Below are 19,429 nucleotides of genomic sequence, written 5' to 3'. Positions count from 1 at the left end.
CGGTTGTATAGGCAGCCCTTCGGCGATCGAGCACGTGCTCCTGCTGCTTTAGAAACAAGACTGTGGAAACCACGACACCATTACATTAAAGCTCTGAATGTAAACAGCAGAGTCAGTTTCATGATAGTAACATCATTGACCCAGGCTGCACGAGGTAAAGCGCAAATTAAAATTCTGAATGCGTGGCTGTTGTTTGACATGGATGAGGTGACTTTATTCGTTGTGGGTTTTCATTATCATTAACTCAGGGTTTGGTGTTTGTTTTCCTTGTCTCACTCCCAGCCTGTCCACATTGTTTGGGTAAGAGCAAGTGCATGTCTCTCCTTCTGTCAACAGCGAAACCTTTCTGCAGCCACCTTTGAGGCACAGAACACCGATACGCGGGCGTTTCCGGTGTCGCTTTTTCAAAGTCCTTTGACAGAATGTGAACTTTTTGTTGTTGTTTGTTTTATTTTAAAATTGTCAGTGGAGTCCGCTCTGGGAAGCAGATGCTTGTTTTTTGAGTTGTGACAAGGTACTTGATGGCGATGAAGGGACAGCGAACAATTGAGTGTTGAAAAGCATTTTTATTTTTTAAGCAACAATTTGTCAGGTCGCTTGCTGTATAAGAACATGAATTCTGATGTAATGGGACAGAATCCCAGCTTAGATCTAGGCTAAAGATGTTCAGCCTCAGGACTGTTGGCCGTTTGGGGCTTGTTAATTCTCTGTGATGGGGGCTGTCCTGTGCATTGTAGGACGTTTAACAGCACTCTCCCACACCCCCCATCCCCCCAGGTGTGACAACCGTAAATGTCTCTAGACATTGCCAGATTTCCCCAGGGTAGAGGAAGGGGGGGGTGTCAAAATCCCTGTTTGAGAACCACTGGCCCTCTGAGAGGCCACCTGCATTGCCAAATAATGCATCGTTGCTCACCATTGCTCATCAAAAATGACTTTTCTGATAGCTTTACAAACTGTTCTGCTTGTGTGCCCTGTGCAATATAAATCTGCAAGCATTCACTTAAAAAAAGTTTACTAACTAATTAGTGTCAGGTAACGAGGAAGTAGAAGGTTCGGATTTTCCCGCCCTCGCTGTGCTGTTGAGAAATATCTCCGTTGCCCCATTGATCTGTGCACGTTATGTCTGTGGCGGACCAATGCATGTAGATGCTGCAATTGGTAGAGCCCTTGGGTTTTTTATTTTGAGGGTTTGCTGGCTGTATAGGGATGTCAGTATCTCTTTTGTTCTAAAATACATTTTTAAAGTAGCGTTCATGGTTTTTTTCCCTTTTTGGGGAAGGTGCCAGGCATCGGATTGTCTCAGGTAGGCCTTGTTGGGTAGAAAATGTCCTTCCAAACACACATGGGACAGATGGGCTGCCTGTTTGGAGTTGTTTCCTCTCCCGGATGCAGGTCCTTTATTCGTTGCCGTGTGTGTATGTGTGTGTGTGTGTTTGTGTGTGTGTGTGTGTGTGTTATCTCAGATACGACACTTTTTATTTGTTAAGCATCTTCTTCTGAGAGTGTAGCCATGGCTGTCACTGTTTGGGCTTGATTCTTCTTCACATGCTTCCTTGGAAGAGAGCTGAAAACTAAAGAGATCCTTCTTTTTTGGATGTAGGGACTCAGGATATTGGGAAGTGGGGACTAGAGAGCTGGGACTCAGGAGGCACAAACCTAAGAACAAATTTCCATCTTAATTTCCATCATTGCCGTTAAGGCTGCATGGTAAAGATGGGTTTATCTCTGGGGAGGGTGGATTGTCTCAGCATGTGTGGCATTCTGCGCCCTCAAGGCCTCCCAATGAGGTCTTCGTTGGAGAAGGAGATTGCCCTCTCCCTTTCCAGTGCTTGGGAACGCTCAGTCTAACTCCTTGTGAACGTGACTGGGCTACTGGGGTCACAGGAGGAAAGCTGTTGTAGGGAATAAAAGGTCTGCAGTCCTCGTTCTGGCTCTGAGCCCCGTGGCAAGCCATTTTCTCCTCTGTGAAATGGGATCCACGATGCCCACCCTGCCTGCCTTGGGTGTGTTCCAAGCAGAGGCCGGGAAGTGGGCAGGGGATATCTCGGAGCCCTGCATGTCAGGGTAAGAAGTAGAACACGAGGCTGCAGTCTCTGTGTTCCTGGATCTCCAGCATCTTTAGAAGTTGCAAGCCATCCTCTCACTGCTTAGTAATCTTTGTAGGATTTTGCTTTAAATAAAAAAAAAGAAAGAAAGTTTGGGGTGCCTGGGTAGCTCAGTTGGTTAAGCGTCCCACTCTTGATTTTGACTCTCAGGATTGTGAGATCGAACCCCGAGTGGGGCTCCCCACTGGGCATGGAGCCTGCTTAAGATTCTTTCTCCCTCTCCCTCTGCCCCCCTACCCCATGCTCTCTCAAAAAAAAATAAATAAATAAAATAAAACAATAAAAATAAAAAGAAGCTGTAGTAGCAGCTTTCAAAATGGCCAAGCAAGGGATGGAGAAACTTGGTTTCCTCCAATAACGACAGTGAGCTTTCTTCAAGGATCCTGGAAACCCACAGCTGGGTAGAGGTGGGAGTTGCCCGGGGCCCGTGAAGGCTGTTGCACATCCCTGCTGATGGTTCTTAGCCTAAATGTGGGGTTTAATCACGTGGGTCTACTTCACAGCTGTGGCGAAGCCCCTTTATGACAGAAGCTAGTTTTTGTCTTCAATAATATATCATAGAACGCTTTCTAGTTCATCTTTCTAAAAACCAATTTGGGTCTGGCAGAAAAGCTCTACTTTCTTCTCGTGTATCCAGACATTTGCCTGAGTATGCCTTTGCTGTGACATAAAATCACAGCTCTGGAAATGTCTTTCGGTGACTCCCTTCTGGATTTTTGGGAGAGCAGGGTGTGCAGGGAGGGGTGAAGGGGTGGTGTCCCCCACCCAGTAGTTAAATCCCTTCCCCTCTGCTTGGCTTCTCTCGTCTTGTAATCCGTGCCGTGCTTAATTACCCCGTTGCACTTGCTTGTGTATGCATCATTGCATTTTCCCCCCAGAAGCCGGACATAGCTCTTATTCTCTAAGTAATGATAGCAATTGCTGGTAGGGCAGACCTGTTCCTCATCCTTCTCCGAGCACATTTCTTATGGCAGGTGTCTAGTTCCTAATTAAGTGCTAATGAGCATGCCTAGCGGACCATGATGCTGCTGCCAGTTCCTCCAGTTTTATGTCTTGCTATTGCCAAGTTCTTAAAAGGTGACAGAGCAAGAATTAGTGTCTCTGGGATGACAGGAAGGTGATTTTACGCGTAAAGAAATTGTTATTATGATCTCAAATGGTGAGTGAGGAGTTTATAAATACTTTCCAAGAATACTACTGATGCTGGCCTCTCCGACCTCTCTCTCCCCCTTTCCACTTCTCTGATGAGCACTGTGCTCCTCTTTGGAAAGAAGGGGAATTTCAAGACAAGGTTGGCTCCTGAAGATTTTTTAGAAGATGCTAGGAGGGGTTGAAAATTTTCCATAAACTGACTGTAGACACCAATTTCTGGCTTTAAGATGCTGTTTTCTCTCACTCTGGAGGGCGGGAAGCATGTTTAGGATTCAATTAAAGATCAGTGGTCTGGGTAGAAATTACCAAAGATCTGGCGTGAAGATTTAATATATTCAGTACACGCAAGGGGGTAATAAATAAACGAGTAATTGAGTCCCAGGGAAGTGAGCACAAATCAGAATCTTAAGAATTTTCTAACATTACACCTTAGAAATTGAGCTTTAATCGTTTTTACTGTCTCATCAAAAACTAGTTTTATGTTGGACAGCTGAAATGTGGCCTGATTTATGGCTCAGGGGCCATTTCTTTGGATACTTTTTCATTTACTATAACACGCTCTTCAATATATGAGAGCAATGGTACTTTTTAGTGTGAGCACATTTCTGACTTCTGGAATGGGTTAAGGGATAGAGGCAAAGGCATTTGGGAGTGGGGACCTGGGTGACTGTGGGGACAGTCCCACACCACCATGACAGTTCCCCGTCATGGCTTCTCTGGGTCTCATCCCTCTGTGACATTGAGGGGGGGGTGAGTTTGGGGTGTGGGGCTCCGGAGAAAGGGAGTGATAAGCAGTTTCATGCTATGGTCTTCCACCTGTGGTTTCTTCAGGCTGTCACAGCGTGGCCCCCAGGGCCTCCCTCTGTGTGTGGTGGGACGGTGACCCAAGTGTTGTCATGGGGATCGTTCCTACATGACCCCACCCCCCTCCCGCCTGGTGGGAGAACCTCGGCAGGTTCCTTACCGCCCTGCGCCTTGGTTCCTTCTGTGACACGGGGATATCAGTGCTTCTTCCTAGCTCTGTGAGGGCTCAGTGAAATAAGGACACAGGGCTACTTGGGAGGGGGAGGTGCGTGCCTACGAGAGGCTAGATATTTCTTCAGCCTTCCATTAATTTATGGTAGTATTTTGGTTACGCCTCATCATACCATTGTGGTAAATTAGCACAAGAATATTGGGGAAACAGAGTCACCTCATAACTGGTGACTAGTGGAGAGTAGAGTTTCTGGTTTGCAGGGTGCACATCTGCACCTCCCCCATCTTAACCTTCCTGAAATCAGGAAGAGTCTCGCCTTCGGTGATTTCATCCCTGGAGGCGCTTCGAGATGGATCTAACACGGGAGTGCTAGCCTGGCCTACTGCTCATGACAGCCGCACTCTGCGGGCAGGACTCAGACCAGAAGGAGGCAGTGTAGATAGATCTTGGATGATATTTTGGGAAGATGGGGAAAGATAACTGTATAGATGGAAACTTTTGATGAACTGAAAATGCTAATCACATCCCCCCCCCCTTTCCTCCCTTTGTCTCTTTGGTCCCTGCATGTGTTTGTTGAACCTCCTGTTGTGTTTCCTCCATTCTCCCCTGGATGTTGCTGCCACCTTCACCTCATCCTCTGCTCCTTCCTCTCTCACCTCCTCCCCTTCCTCTCTCACCTCCTCCCCTTCTTCCTCTCCTTCCTCCTCCACCCCTTCCTCTCACCTCTTCCTCCTTCCCTTCCTCTCTCCCCTCTTCTTCTCCCTCTTCCCTGTCCTCTCATCTCTTCCTCCCCTCCCCACCTGTACCTCCTCTTCCCCTTCTTCTTTCACCACCACCAACAGCAGCAGCAGTTGCAAGCTCAGCATCTTTCTCACGGCCACGGACCCCCAGTGCCCCTAACGCCTCACCCTTCGGGACTTCAGCCACCTGGAATGCCGCCCCTCGGGGGCAGTGCTGGCCTCCTGGCGCTGTCTAGTGCTCTGAGTGGGCAGTCTCACTTGGCAATAAAAGATGACAAGAAGCACCACGAGGCAGAACACCACAGAGGTGAGAGGCCGGGCAAGCCAGATTAGGACTTGGTCCTGATACTCAGACAGTGCTGCAAAGTTGTGTGCACCGCTCAAGAGAGCCCCACCCCATACAGAGAGCAAACAATGAGCTAAGAGGAACTGTCGCAAAGCTTGGCCACTGAAACACAGTTCTCCCTGGAGGTTTTCAGGGTTTACCGTGGGCATCTGTAGATTCCTCGATCTCTTTAGATGGCAGGCATCTTGACATCTTGGCAACTGCCTAGTTAATGCCAGTGGCCTGTACCATATTATGGAAAACTGTTAACTGCTTAATTGGGTAATTTTCAAAGAAAGTAATGTTGTTAAATGGGGCGAAATAAGAAGTTAAATTTGAAAGTGAATGTGTTCAAATGAAAGGTTTGATAATTGCATCTGTTACTACTTAGTTTCATAGGCTTTAATTCTAGTATGCATTAAATATTGGGCAAAATTGCACTTGACTAATTTTTTGAAGAAAAGTAATTTATTCTGTCAAGAAATAAAAAAATAGGCTTTGTGTATGGTTAAACTGTAAATCTTATGTTTACAAAATACTGTAATTTTCAGGAAATCACTGTATTAGGAATGTGCAATGACTTATATAAATAAAAGCCATTTTTAAAACTGTTTGGGGCTTGTGTTCTAATTATTCCCCCCTTTTTTTTATTTCTGTTCTTGCCTCTGTGTCTGAACGGGCATGTCTGTGCGTTTCTTGGTAACCTCGGGAGCAGACAGAGAACCGGGCACAGTAAGTACTCAAACGCGTGCTGTACAGAAACACATTGCCCTTCCTGCAATGTACCCCAAGCTGCCTTTGTTAAAACACAGCCACACAGACGCATATGCTCCCTGTCTCTCTCAGTGACCTGGTCTTTCTTTCTTTCTTTCTTTCTTTCTTTCTTTCTTTCTTTCTCTTTCTTTCTTTCTTTCTTTCTTTCTTTCTTTCTTTCTTTCTTTCTTTCTTTCTTTCTTTCTTCTATATGACTGTCCACCCCCCTCCTCCACCTTTGTCTTTTTTTTTTTTTTTTTTCCTTTTTAATAAAACCTGTGAGATGAGAGGGACATGATTTGGAGGCAGAGTTGTCTGCTTTGATTACTTACTTGGAAATACACTTTGATCAGTCTGTGCCCCAGACCCACGTTAAAAAATATGTTTATCATTGCATTCCGACTCCAGGTTGCCTGTAGTTTTAAAAGAGTATTCGTTTTTATCTTAAATCAGTTTTACAGGCAAGAGGTCACAATCCATATGTGAAATTGGTTAGTAATGTGTTATTTCTACCTAAACCATTCATTATCCTCTACAAATGCATCTTAGTTGCTAGGTTTCCATATCTAGTTTTCTTTTCGTAATTGTCCTTGGAGGGTGAACTTGAACTTAAATTTATTTTTGACCAAAGAACAGAGCGTCTGAGTAAGCTCTTAAAAACAAGGAAACTCAGTGGACGGAGGCTCTGGGCTTATAAGGGTTCATTTTTTTCACCGGCCTAAATCTTACCCATTTTACATACTGCACGTTCAGTCTGTACGTGTATCTGCCAGTAAGCTGTGGGGAGAGCGAATCTGAAATGCATCTCTCAAATGTTGTCATGAGTAAATGGAGTGAGAAATTGGCCCCTTTTCAGCGAGGATAACCTACAGTTTTTGCCTCCTTTCTTCCGCCTTTCTTTTCCTTCTGAACATGGCAGTATTTTGACCAGGTTAAATCTAAATATTGTAGCAGAATTGAGATACTGAACTTTTAAATCATTCTGATCCTTTTTTTAGCAGTTTGGGGTGGGGGCGGTGGGTAAAGCATTTGCGCGCAGAAAGTTTTTTCCCTCTTCTGTGTAGAATAGGGGCTACTTTAAAAATTCTCTTTGAGACCCGATCTTGGTGTTACTTTGTTTTGTTTTTTTTGTGTGTGTTTTGTTTTGTTTTGTTTTGAGAGGGAGAGAGATGGGGGGTAGGGCCAGAGGGACAGGGGGAGAGAGAATCTCAAGCAGGCTCCACGCCCAGTGCGGAGCCCTGTGCGAAGTTCGATCTCATGACCCTGAGATCATGACCTGAGCCGAAATCAAAAGTTGGTTGTGTACTTTACATATCAGGATGCGTTGGGGGCAATAGATAAGGTGAAAGGATGGGGTGGCTAGTTTTAAAATTCTCTGGAAAATGTTGGGAGGGAAAGAGGGGAGGAAAAATTCCAGCTAGGGAATAAAATATCCTACTCCCAAAGTGCAAACCTAAGTAAACTGACTTTGATGGAGGTGACCTTTATGTTTGTGGCTGTCTCAGTGTCACTGTAGATTGTCCTCTTCTGTGCCATGTTCACTCAATAGAATGTCAAATTAAAAACCCTAATCCTGGACCGAAGAACAGAGATGGCAGAAGATGTCGAGAATGCTGCTGTCCTGTCGTCTGCTGCAGGTTTTCATTCATTGAACTGATTCTCGGTTTGGAACTGTATTTCTAAATTAGCTTTCTGTTCTCAGTACTGTCTCATCGCCAGTCACCGTGTGTTTGCTGAGTGCTTGCGAGATGTAAGGCAACGCAGGAAATGTAGCTATAGTCAGGGGTATGTAGGCACACATATTACAAGCACTTTCTCAAAGCACTGAGGAAAGGTGACAGAAATATCGGAGGATCTCAGATTGTAGAGAGTTTCAGCAAGAGTTCTAGACAGTTGTGGAAGGGGGACCATAGTATGTATTTCTGCAAGATGCTGTGGCAGGAGTGATAGCTGAGGTGTGCGGGCTGAACCCATTTTTCCATAGCTCTGCGTGTGTGTCTGCGTATATCAAATAACCTGTTTGTGGTGCTGGCTGCAAATGCAAGAACTTAATGCACTGGGGAGGTGACGGTGGGGCTGGTGGAAGGGCGAGAGTTGTACCCTCCAAGTGCAAAACAGCCCTTGAATTTCAGTTGTTTGTAGGTCCTCACGTTGAGTTCACCGCCAATGAACTTTCAAGTCAAAGTATGTGGAGGCATGGCATAAACCACTCTGTATAATAACATGAAGTCACTGGTTACTTAACGTGCTATCTGCATGTCTCTTTCACATCCAGTGTTTCACAAGTCTTAATGATGATTTTAGTGGGCATTTTCAGAATAAATGTGTTTTCCGCCTAATTATTATAGACCTCTCTTGGTGATGATGATATAAAATGGGAAAACTACATTAATTTGTAACCTAAACATTTAATTCCATCTGTAGAGAGGAATGAAACTGTTCGCTGTCCACATAAGTGGGGTTTTGCTGCAGTTACAGAAAATGACGTAGCTCTTTAAACTTGTGTAGAACTGAATATGAGAAGCAGTGGGTAATGAGATGATGTGTACTGCTAGGGACCAAAATATTGTAGTGCTTCTCTGTTTAATAAAGTGATCTGAATCATGAAGTCAAATTTCACTTGGCAGAAAAAGTCAGTTGATTACTCTGTATTGCTGCCGTTTTAACCATTGAGGGGTTAAGGGCAGTTGCAACAGGGCCGTGGTTTTCAAACCTTATGGTCTCAGGATCTTTACATCTTAAAGTAAAATTATTGATGACCCCAGAGAATTTTTCTCTGTGTGGATTATATATTTTGAAGTTTTTCTGGATTATGAAATAAAAAAAAAAATCACTTGAACTGATAAAGAGCTACTTAATTTATGTTAGCATAAGTAACATTATTAATGAAAATTAAATATTTTCCAAAACAAAAAAATACAGCGGGAAGAGTGGCTTTGTTCTGCTCGTTTGCACATTATCTTCGGTGCCTGAAGAGAGGATAGATGTATTCTCATCAGTTTTTGCGTCCTGTCTGTTGCAGTACATTGGTTTGGTTGAGGTGTAGAAGGAAGATCTGCCCCCGTAGAGATTTGTAATGGTCTCCGGGAACCTCAAGGGTCCTTGGACCAAACGGAGAACCTCTGTCATAAATAAGACTAAAGAGTTCTGAAACATTCCACGCTACTATATAGTCGTATTTTTTCCTGCTGTTCTTTCTGTATTGAACAAACATGATAATTATATGTATCAAGTGCAGCAGTCAGGGACTTTTGTAGACCCAGAGGGAGCGTGAGTGTGTATGGATTTTCATCTGCGAGTCTAAACCTGGTTTGTAGATAGTTTATATTTGTTTATTTTAAGATTATTTGGTAGGAAAACAAACGAGCCTTACTGTAGCCTGTTTTAATGTAAACCCCCCCCCCAAATGAAGGTACTAAGGACAGTGAAAATATGGACACTATTTTTTAACTCTCTTCTTTTTGAAGGGGATGAATGACGAAGGGAATAACTTTTAAGAGGGCTATTTGGCTGTTGATTTTAAATTAAGATCTGACTATTGTTTTTACTAATTTGCAAAACTTGTTTGCTTTTTTTTTTTTTTTAAACATAAGGCTACTTGTCAGAGTTCTACAGTTGAGCAAAGAAATAGGGCATGACCTAACAAAAAGGACTTTATTTCTTATGTAGTAATAAAAACTGCAGATATTTCAGTGAATGTAAAGATGAACTGTGTTCAGTTTTGGCTGAAGGCAATCTTCCAATATATCTGCTTGAAAGACCTGGAATCAGAGAATTGACAAAGCGTTGCATGGGGGCTAAAAAACATGAGTAAGACCCTGTGTTTTGATACTATTTGTTTAATGAATATTTAACGAGCCTGTACTGTGTGCCGAGCACTGTGTGAGGCACTGTGTGTAGAGTTGACCCTTTAACAACACGGGTTTGAACTGTGCAGGTCCACTTATGTGTGGATTTTTGTTGATAAACACAGGACAGCACCATAAGTGTGTTTTCTCTTAATGATTTTCTTAACATTCTCTTCTCTAGCTTACTTTTAAGAGCGCAGTATAGAGTACATATACAAAATATGTGTTAATCAACGGTGTTATCGGTAAGGCTTCCGGTCCACAGTAGACTACTAGCTCTTAAGTTTGGGGGGAGTCAAAAGCTAGGTATGGATTTTTGACTGAGATGGGGGGGCGTGCCCCTGCTCCCTAAGTTGTTCAAAGGTCAGTTGTACTTGCTGCCATTTTGCAGTGATATCTTTTAATGTCACAGCCACATATTTGTTAAATGAAAAACATTGGAATGTGATCACTATTTGGAACATTTGGAAGAGGGATGAGATGATGGGGATAGGTGTCTGGGAGAGACTCCCGAGCACGGGGTCTGTGGACTTAGGCAGAGTCCATGCGTGGGCTTCAGGAGGTCCTTGAACCCCTCTAAAACTGTGTGCTTAGTGCTCTGGGTTGGTGTTCTTTTCTGTAGTTGTGGAGAGAGATGATAACTTTCATCAAATTCTCAAAAGGGGTCCCTGGCCCCAACAAGTGTAAGCCCTGTTAATGTATTTAGAGGTCACGATGGTGCAACACCATCATCTTACCGGTAAGACACCAAGCTCAAGGAGGCTAGGTACTTCTAATCATACAGTTAATTAATGGAGGTAGGGATTTAGATTATGTCTTTCTGAGGGACTGGGTTGTCACTCCCAAACTGACTTTATAGAATTACCGAGTTCAACTTTAGAACTTAGTTAAAAAATAGTGATGACAGCCATCACTTTACTTAATATGAGGTAGTGTCTTTGTGTTTCTTCTGTAGCTGTTCTTTCTAACTAGTTAATTGGTAGGACCAAATCCTACTAGATCCTACTAAGGACCACCCTTAGTCTTTTTTCCTCAAATCACGTGAACTCAGCGCTATAGAGTGCAAGGAGAATGTAAGACATGAGTCTCTTTGGAGAATACTTTACTGTTGTCCTTTTTCTGAAATTTTACGTTTTTGAATATCACATTAGCTCCCAGTAGCCCTGGGGCATGGGGTGATAAAAAGAACACCGGTTTTGGACAGAGGCAGACGTCAGTGGTATTCTGGCATGGACCAGGTGTTTCATCCTTTGGAACTTTCCCCTGGCCTCATCTATAAATTGGTGATGGGGGCTGCCTCACGGGGGTGAGGGGTTTTAGGGACCACAAGCGGGAAGACATCAGACATAGCACAGCAAGCCTTTAGGAATGTCCTCCCCATCCTCTTTACCTACGGGGTAGCAAGACAGCCATAAATGCATTATTAGTCACACTCAGTGTAGTTACTGGTGGTTTCTTTTCCTGTTTTCAAATGTGTGAGGCAGTTGTGGAGAAGCAGACAGTGACTGATGTTTCTCTGTGTGGAGAGCAGGAGACTGACCCCAGCCCGTGTTGAACTCGGTTGGGCTCCTGATAACTTCGTCAAAGGAGGAAATGTTTCTGCCTAACTGTTTATGAATTTATCTCCTGACTTATTTCAAGGAATTGCCTGGAAGTGAAGGATAAAACTGAGATGAGTCACCTAAAATTTCAATATTTAGGCACAGTGGAAAACACTAAGTTTTCTTCAGCAGTTGTCTCGGCAGATTTCCTTTTTGGCAAAATTGAAAACTACGTGCTTAAAAAACAGATCCTCTGGGAAAACTGCTCACTGCATCACTGCTGTGAGAAGGGTAAACCCCGGAAGAAAGGAAAATGACAGTGGTTTCTAGATGGTCGGGAGTGGTCTGTCCTGTACCAGGTGGAGGTGTGTTTTTACTGTGGATGCTGTAGCTCGCCGGGTGGATATTGGGGCCCAAGTGTAACTGGAGAAATGTTTGGGTTTTATCTCACTGTGCTCGCAGTGAAAACGGGGCATCGGTCATCTTGACTCTAAAAAACCAGAAAGCCGATAGAAAATATTACGTTACTTTGCGAGTGACGCTGGGGGTATCTATCTCGTGCTCTAGTCCCTCTCCCGGCTCACGTATTTGCTGGATCTGTATGCCTTCTACATGGCTACCTTCCTTTCTGGGAGTTCTCCTGACTGAACCACTCATCTGCATCTGACAGTGCCGAGTTCCTAGATCGAGGTGCAAGAACACGCAGGTTCCTTCCCCTATTTTGCATTCAAACTATATGAAAAGTCGCTGTGTACCCTTCAGACCCACTTCACAAGCAGGGCTCCTGAGATGTGATGCGGTTGCCAAGTGGACACATTTCCACACATCTTCATTTTCTTAACCCTTCTCCCCGTTGACAAGTGGGGATCCCGTTAGTTTTAGGGGTTAAAAATGCATTTGTTGAGATGTCAGGCAGAATCTGTGAATGACCCCGTTGGACTGCCGTGAAAAGTACAGCGCAGGGTGACGGCTTAATTGGTACCAGGTGTAGATGGAGAAGGCACACAGATGTGATGGGGGTGCGTCACTACCTAATTGTTTTAATGTTCGCCGGGAAGTTAATTGTCAGTGTAGAGTGTGCTAGCAAATTAGGTTCCCACTGCCTTAGTGTAACTGAGGATAAATGAGGTGTCATGAGTTTCCAGTCTGTACCTCTGACACAAACACTTTTCCTGCGGGGAGGAGAAAGTTCCCAAGGGGAATCAGCATGGCAGCTCAAGACATCCATTTGAATAATGTGCATTATTTTCACATTAGGGAAACCTGTCTAGCTTTTGCTGTCTCCATGAGCGGCTTTTCCTTTCAGATTTGCTGCTGGTGGCTTCAAGGTTTAGACATGGTTGGCAGAAGAGTTGCTTTGAGGTCTCAGAATCCATGAAGGAAACATGAAGGCTCTGTAACGAATGTTCTGGTAACACTGACAGGGTAACATTCCATTAAACCTGTTTCTTTCATATTTCCTGGAGTTTATCTCCCAGAATATCTCCGTTTACATGAACAGCCATTACTGTTAAATTGCTAAAGAAAAGTGGAAGTCTTGGAACCAAGACGGGCTTTTATCCGTATTGAAGCATCTGGGTCTCCCTGCCTCAATCTTGGGTGGGTATTCAGAGCATGAAATAGAAACATCATTGTCCAAAACAGTGAGAATAAAGGTAACACAGAGTCCAGATGGTGATGTTTTCTTTTGATTCAACTGAATGTTCTCTCAAGTGCAACAGACTGATGCTTTACCATTGGAAGTTCTTATATGAAGGTATGGTTTAAGGATTGCATTTGGATGTTTGTTTTTGCTTTGAGAGAAGAATTGTGCACTTCTGCCCACTAGGTTCAAACACTCTGCCAACTCTCTAGTTACCTTGCACCCAGAGGACTACAGCAGAGGCTAGTCGTGGTATGTGTGTTTACGAAACATGGTTCACCCAGTTAGGATGACGTGATCTGGATTTGGCAACTCGAGGTAGCATACACCAGTTGTAACGTGAGAAGTTCTGCTACTTTTCCTTTTCTTCTCTGAGTAGCTCTTTTGGTCTTGTAGCTTATCACACCACTGTGAGCGAGAGAAATGACCCTCAGGAAGCATGTAGTAGTGGTAGCCAGCAGTTGGCCTGTGGTCAGTGAAGGCGCACACTGAGATTTTCTGTGCTCCAGATTTTTTAAGAGGGAGAGTTCCCTTGGGGTGCATGTTTTCTCTTTTTTTGCCCCTCATCTCCTCATTTCATGTGTAGTTTCCACCTATAAATGGAGGGAAAGGTACGCCTGTGGGGCTAACGGGTCTTGTGGACTCCCTTTCTGACTCCGGTACTCAATGCTCCAGGGGGGATCTTTTTTCTCCAGAGGCCTGTCAGATATACCTCTCCCTTTATCGTTTTACTTGGCTCCATTCCCATAAGTGTGTGCAACATGTAAAGTACAGAAACTCATCATGGTTTTAGAATTTTAGTTTGTTTTGAAGTGATAGTGTGTTTTCCGGCCTTGATTTGCTCAGATTTGTAATCTCCCCTGTGGGCTGTATAAATGTCCAATTTTGAGCTCTCGTGGAAGACACAAAGTAAATAAGATGATTTTGTTTAGTTAAAACAATTTTAAAACAAAGGGAAACTTTATATATACAGTCTTGAAAATCCCAGACCTCGGGACATTTGTAATAGAAATCTGCCCAGTAATTATCGTTTTTGAAAAATTCTGGCAGACACTTAAATTTTACCAGCTGCAAGGTGAATAAAACATTGAGTTTCTTGGCTAGAATGAGAGTATATCAGTCAGTGTGGTAACACTAGTTCTCATGCTGATCAAAAAAAAAAAAAACAAAAAAAAAACCCCACTGATTCACAATTAAATATTTATTTGGCAGATTAAATGTTTGAAAATGAACTTTACTTGATGAATGCTGTTTGGTAGATTAAAGTCTTTCAAAATATGGACACTGGTAGAAGTCTGGTGGCAGCTCGGTCTTCAGAGCTGCAGGCGGCCACGAGTGACGTCGCATGAAGCGGCACTGTGTGTCTCCGGACTGCTTTGTTGCTCTCTGCTGAGGCCTGTTTTAGCGCGCATCTTGGGTTATAAATGGCAGGATTCATGAGTGGAAAGGCAGGAATTTGGGGCTGTTTTCAGGTCATTTTAATGTAGAATGTACTTTTTTGTAGTATGTTTGCGGTTTTTGTATGGTGGCATAAAACCGTGTGTGTGTGTGTGTGTGTGTGTGTGTGTGTGTGTGTGTGTGTGTGTGAGAGAGAGACAGACAGACAGACAGACTGTGGTTTGCGGAGGGCGGTCAGAGAAAGCATGCAGGGTGCATTAGGCATTATTATGTCACATTAGAATGTTAAATGGTTAAATGTTAATGGCTAAAGAGCCAGTGTGACTCTTCAGTGATAAGTATGTGGGGGCAAGGATTTTATGTACATAATTTAAGAATCACTCCTCTGGGAGTAGAGATGCCTTGACTTAATGGGAAGAGCTTGGTGATTTTAGATAAATCGCCTCCCCTCTCTGGTCAGCCTCCAGATAAAAGGAGGGGGATGAAGAAGATGAATAAGTCTTTAAAGGTTGCTTTGGCCTCTTCAAAGGTGGGATTCTAATTACCTTCTGTGTTTCCAATGCACAAGTTTTGAAAAAAAAAAAAAAAACTTAAAGTCAAGCAACCTCAGTTTCATTCTTTTGCAAATGGCTTCTTCTTAAATGTTGATTAAATGCTAAACATTAATGTTAAATGTGATCCTATCTTATTCTAGTCCAGATCTAACAAATCAAGATAGAATCAAGATAAATTTTGAAAGATCCAAATGATATTCGTTCAATACCCAGGTATAATCTCTTTATTCTTAAAACGTGTGTAAAATGGCTCTTTTTTTTTTTAAGATTTTATTTATTTATTTGACAGAGACAGCCAGCAAGAGAGGGAACACAAGCAGGGGGAGTGGGAGAGGAAGAAGCAGGCTCATAGCGGAGGAGCCTGATGTGGGGCTCGATCCCATAACGCCAGGATCACTCCCTGAGCCGAAGGCAGATGCTTAACGACTGGGCTACCCAGGCGCCCCTAAAATGGCTCTTAATGACCATCAGTATGGTGGTTACTCCACCCTGGGTCATGAAGAGCATAAGCTGGTGTGTGAGGAAAACAGAGAGCATGAGGGGGGGAAAAAAAAGAAAACAACACAAAACTTCTGGTATCATGAGACATCCAGTAACACCTGTGAAGTCACTTTTGGGTTTCTGGGGAACACACGAGGGAACCATGAAGATTAGGGTCACCTAGGCAGTCATTAACCAAAACAGCTATTGTTACTGACAGTGAAGTTCATTAGGCTGGAACCATTTGCTTAAATCAGGAACAACAATGAAAGCAGTGTCAGGGCTGGAAGATGTCGGGGACAATTACACAAAGAAGACCGGGTTCATGGGAACAGGGGTAAAAGGAAGTCCATTTTTGGCGGGGCTGCTGTGTGAATCAGCTCCCCCCCGGCTCCTGACTGTGGCTCCCCCAGGCCTTCCCAGCCCACAGTCTTTGCTGCCTTGTTTTGAATCCATTTTACAGCATCAAAGGTACGATGAGACACTGTGTTTTGCAACTTGTCTGAGTCTGCCATTTTGAATGGAGCCAATTTTCACATAAGTAGCGGTGCTAATTACTAGCCCTGTCCAAATTTAGAGGAACTTCCAGAGCTTTTCAAAACCTATTCAGATTATAGGCCTCATTTAAGCCGTTCAAGCAAGAATTACAGTAGTAACTTCTAACACATAGAAGCAGAGTCCTCAAAGCTTGACAGGCTTCGGGGTTCTAACTATAGAAATGTTACTGTTTCTAACAGAAATTGCATTGTTGCTAACAGGAGCGTAGTTTACTTTTATGTTTACAGTACCACTTGACGCCATTAAAAATAAATAAGATCATTAAAAAGCTATCTTTGAATGGCTGAGCGGTTTGGATGCCCGGCGCTGGTTATAGCAGGAAGGCCATGAAGGCGACCCTGTGGAGAGAGACTTAACTTTAAAGTTGCCAGCGGACACCGAGTCTGTGTCACATTCTGGGCACTGGGGCAGATGCAAAGTTGAGTGCTGTATAGTGCTGCCCTCAGTGCCTCTGGTCAGAGTCTGGACGAGGAGACCTTTGAGAGCCGATAAAATCTAGAACACAGGCAGGTGTATTGGGACGCTGTTTATATCTGAGCTCAAGCTGCTACTCCCTTCCCGTGGCTCAGCTTTTTGGAGTGCACGTTAGCACTTCAGGAGTTTGGTTAAGTGTCCCGTGTCCTATCAGCCAGTGGATCTGGGTCGGAGGGGTTAGTGTTTAGCAGACATTTACCACGGTCATTAGTGGAAGGATCCAGCCAGTTCACCTTTCAGCCCCACACACTGTGCTGAAGACATTACTCTGAGCTACTCTGTATTGAATTGCACCAGTCCCTCCTTCCGCTTTTATGTAAGCCTCTGCATTTGTGTAGCCTGAACGGTCTTGAATCAAAGCTCTGCTGGCTTCAGCGTCAGCCCCTGCAGTGGGCAGAGCAGCTTCAGATGGCCTCCCGGTCCCTAGTTTTGATTTCCTCCTGTGTGTGGTTGAGCTGGGAATGCTCCTGTGGTGGGGTCCACAGTTTTCATGAGGTAGCTTTGAGACCCAGCCACCTGGCTGATCACCTTGGGCTGGTTAGGAGCAAAGACACACCTTCTCCCTTACCCCCCCACCCCCGTTTTTAAAATTCGCTTCTCGTGCATGCCATTGCATTAGAGGTGGTCTGACTTAAAGGTTTCCCCCAGCCCCTTCTATTTAAAATTGTGGCAGAGAAAGGTAACATAATTGTCTGTTGCCCCTGGACATCCCCGTAATAGTTCTCCAGCGTCTTGCAGAAATTGGGGTTATCTGGGCTTTGTGCGGGAGATTTTTGCACAGCTCCTTCAGCATTGTTCGAGGCAGTAACACACCACTGAACAAATTGCCCCCTTGCATATGCTAATCCTGTACTTAAAAGAACTCATTGTAACATGTTCTGATGCTTTAGCCTGAGGGGAGGTGGGAATTGAAGGGATGTCAGATCTTGTCATGTGACCCCCAAATATCTAAAATGCCTGTTTTCTTTGGGTCAACAGTTCGTACTCAGCACATGGGAATGAAAGTATCCTGTGTGGTTGGTTGAAAAGATTAGTCCTTGTTCCTCCTTTTGCATGGGGGAGCAGGCCTCGCTGTTGAAGATTCGCTGGCTGAAACATTCGCTTTAGGTCTTGAATTTCAGTGCTGTTGGCGAAGAACACCAAATCTTATTTTCAACAGTAAATTAAAAGAATTCAAAAGAGTTCCTTCATTGCTGCTGTGTAGAATGTGATTTGCCTTTTAGGAAGCCATGCTGTTAATCCCACCTGCTCTCTCTGTGTCTTTTTCGAGGGCTACACACTGTTACAGTCACAGAATACGCCTGATAGAATAATCTCAAGGTTCCACTCCTAGGCCATTTCTATTCCTGACCGGGAAATCGCAGTGGGAAAGAATAAAAACATCCACATGTAAACAGCAAGCTCCCATCTCTCTAACCGTAAAAAGAGAATGGAAGAGCATTTTAAGTGAGTAGGGCCTGAAGGACCCACCAGGCTCTGGATGGTTTTGTTGCATAGTCAGGGTCTCCGTTTTAAATGCTTAAACCTCTATAAATGTTTGCCATCAAAGTCTTCAGACGAGATGAACTACATGGAATGAAAGGAAGTGTAGGTATCACCTTTCTAAAATAGCTGTCCCATCCAGGTTGGGTTTTCATGTGTTCAAAGAGACCTGGGAAGAAATCTTTGATTTTTTTTTTTTTTTTTTTTGTCTTGCAGAGTAATTCCCTCTTGGTCCCAGACAGTCTAAGGGGCACAGATAAACGCAGAAACGGGCCTGAATTTTCCAATGACATCAAAAAAAGAAAGGTGGATGATAAGGACTCCAGCCACTATGTAAGTAAATAAAGGACTTGAAACAGTATTTGTTTACTTACTTGCTTACCTTCTAAGTGAGCATATAAGCATACTCTAAGATCTTAGTGATAATTCCACATCCTTTGAAATAATACTATCAAGGGGATAGATTCTTTTAAGCATACTGTTTCCCTTTACAGCTGTAAACTCTGCTCTGTCAGGCTCCTGATTACATTTTAGGCTTTCTGCCTAAGTTCCTCATGAGAGGGGATACCAGCATGCAGGGGCACACTTCAGCCGGTGCATTTGCATGGGGCTCTGCTCTTAAAGGGACCTTGCCCTTGGTTTGATGCTCTGTTCTCACCATCTTCAAATTCTCAGTTTTTGAACCAGGGCCTGCATTTTCAGCTGTCCTGCCCCCTGCAAATTTGGTAGTCCGTCCTGCTAAGATAATTGGGGTAAAAATGTCGGTGTCACAAAATACCTTTTTGAATGCTATTCTGTTGACTTACTGAGGCTCATATTCGGTCTTGAGGCAGAGTTCATCCTCTTGAACAGCGAGCAGTTGGGCCACGTAAGTCCATCGTAAAAATGGAAAAAAACCTGGCAGGCATCTAGGTCAGACCCCGCAGACTGAGAACACATGACTGCGGAGGGAGGGCTCTTGACTTCCATCGAGCTGGAACCATGTTTCACAAGGAGAGCAAACCAAGTCAAATGGCAGTTGGCTTAAGTCTGAGGGTCATAAACATTGCTGCTGATAGATGACTTGGAGTTTTCTTGTGTATCCCCAAGTGTGTCTATTTCAAGATGGACACATTGTCGGGAACAGTATGAGAGTAGAAAGTGGGATTCGTTCACTTCCCATTGCTTATGGAAGAAGCGTCCAGCTACGGTTGGCAGGCGTCTTGGCAGGATGGGGCTACCAAATTTACTAGACCTCTCTGCCTCCTGCTGGCTGGTTCAAGCCGATAGGTGGCCAGTGGCTAGTATTTCTAGTATTTCCTGAGCAACAGCTCATTCCTGCCACGTACCTCATGCTTTTACATGGATTGTTTCATTTGACTTTTTTAAAACAATTCTGTGAGTTCAGTACCATCGCCT

The 19,429-nt window shown here is 44.0% G+C and overlaps 1 protein-coding gene across 5 annotated transcripts in view; it reads left to right on the top strand.

The window, feature by feature from the left end:
• TLE1 (TLE family member 1, transcriptional corepressor) overlaps positions 1-19,429 on the top strand; it is an 84,907-nt gene that overhangs the window by 35,546 nt on the left and 29,932 nt on the right. For 3 of the 5 annotated variants that reach the window (XM_045780992.2, XM_045780989.2, XM_045780994.2), the window contains 3 exons: positions 5,079-5,283; positions 6,017-6,033; positions 18,248-18,364. In XM_045780992.2, coding sequence (XP_045636948.2) covers positions 5,079-5,283; positions 6,017-6,033; positions 18,248-18,364 — 339 coding nt within the window. The remainder of the gene's footprint in view (positions 1-5,078; positions 5,284-6,016; positions 6,034-18,247; positions 18,365-19,429) is intronic. The other 2 variants (XM_045780993.2, XM_045780990.2) reach the window with 1 other exon arrangement.

The sequence above is a fragment of the Ursus americanus genome, chromosome 34 (genome assembly GCF_024610735.1).
Source record: "Ursus americanus isolate L20-20 chromosome 34, mUrsAme1.1.p, whole genome shotgun sequence".
In the NCBI taxonomy this organism is placed as follows: Eukaryota; Metazoa; Chordata; class Mammalia; order Carnivora; family Ursidae; genus Ursus; species Ursus americanus.
The sequence above is the reverse complement of the archived record's forward strand: the minus strand, read 5'-3'. Positions and strand labels throughout refer to the sequence as shown.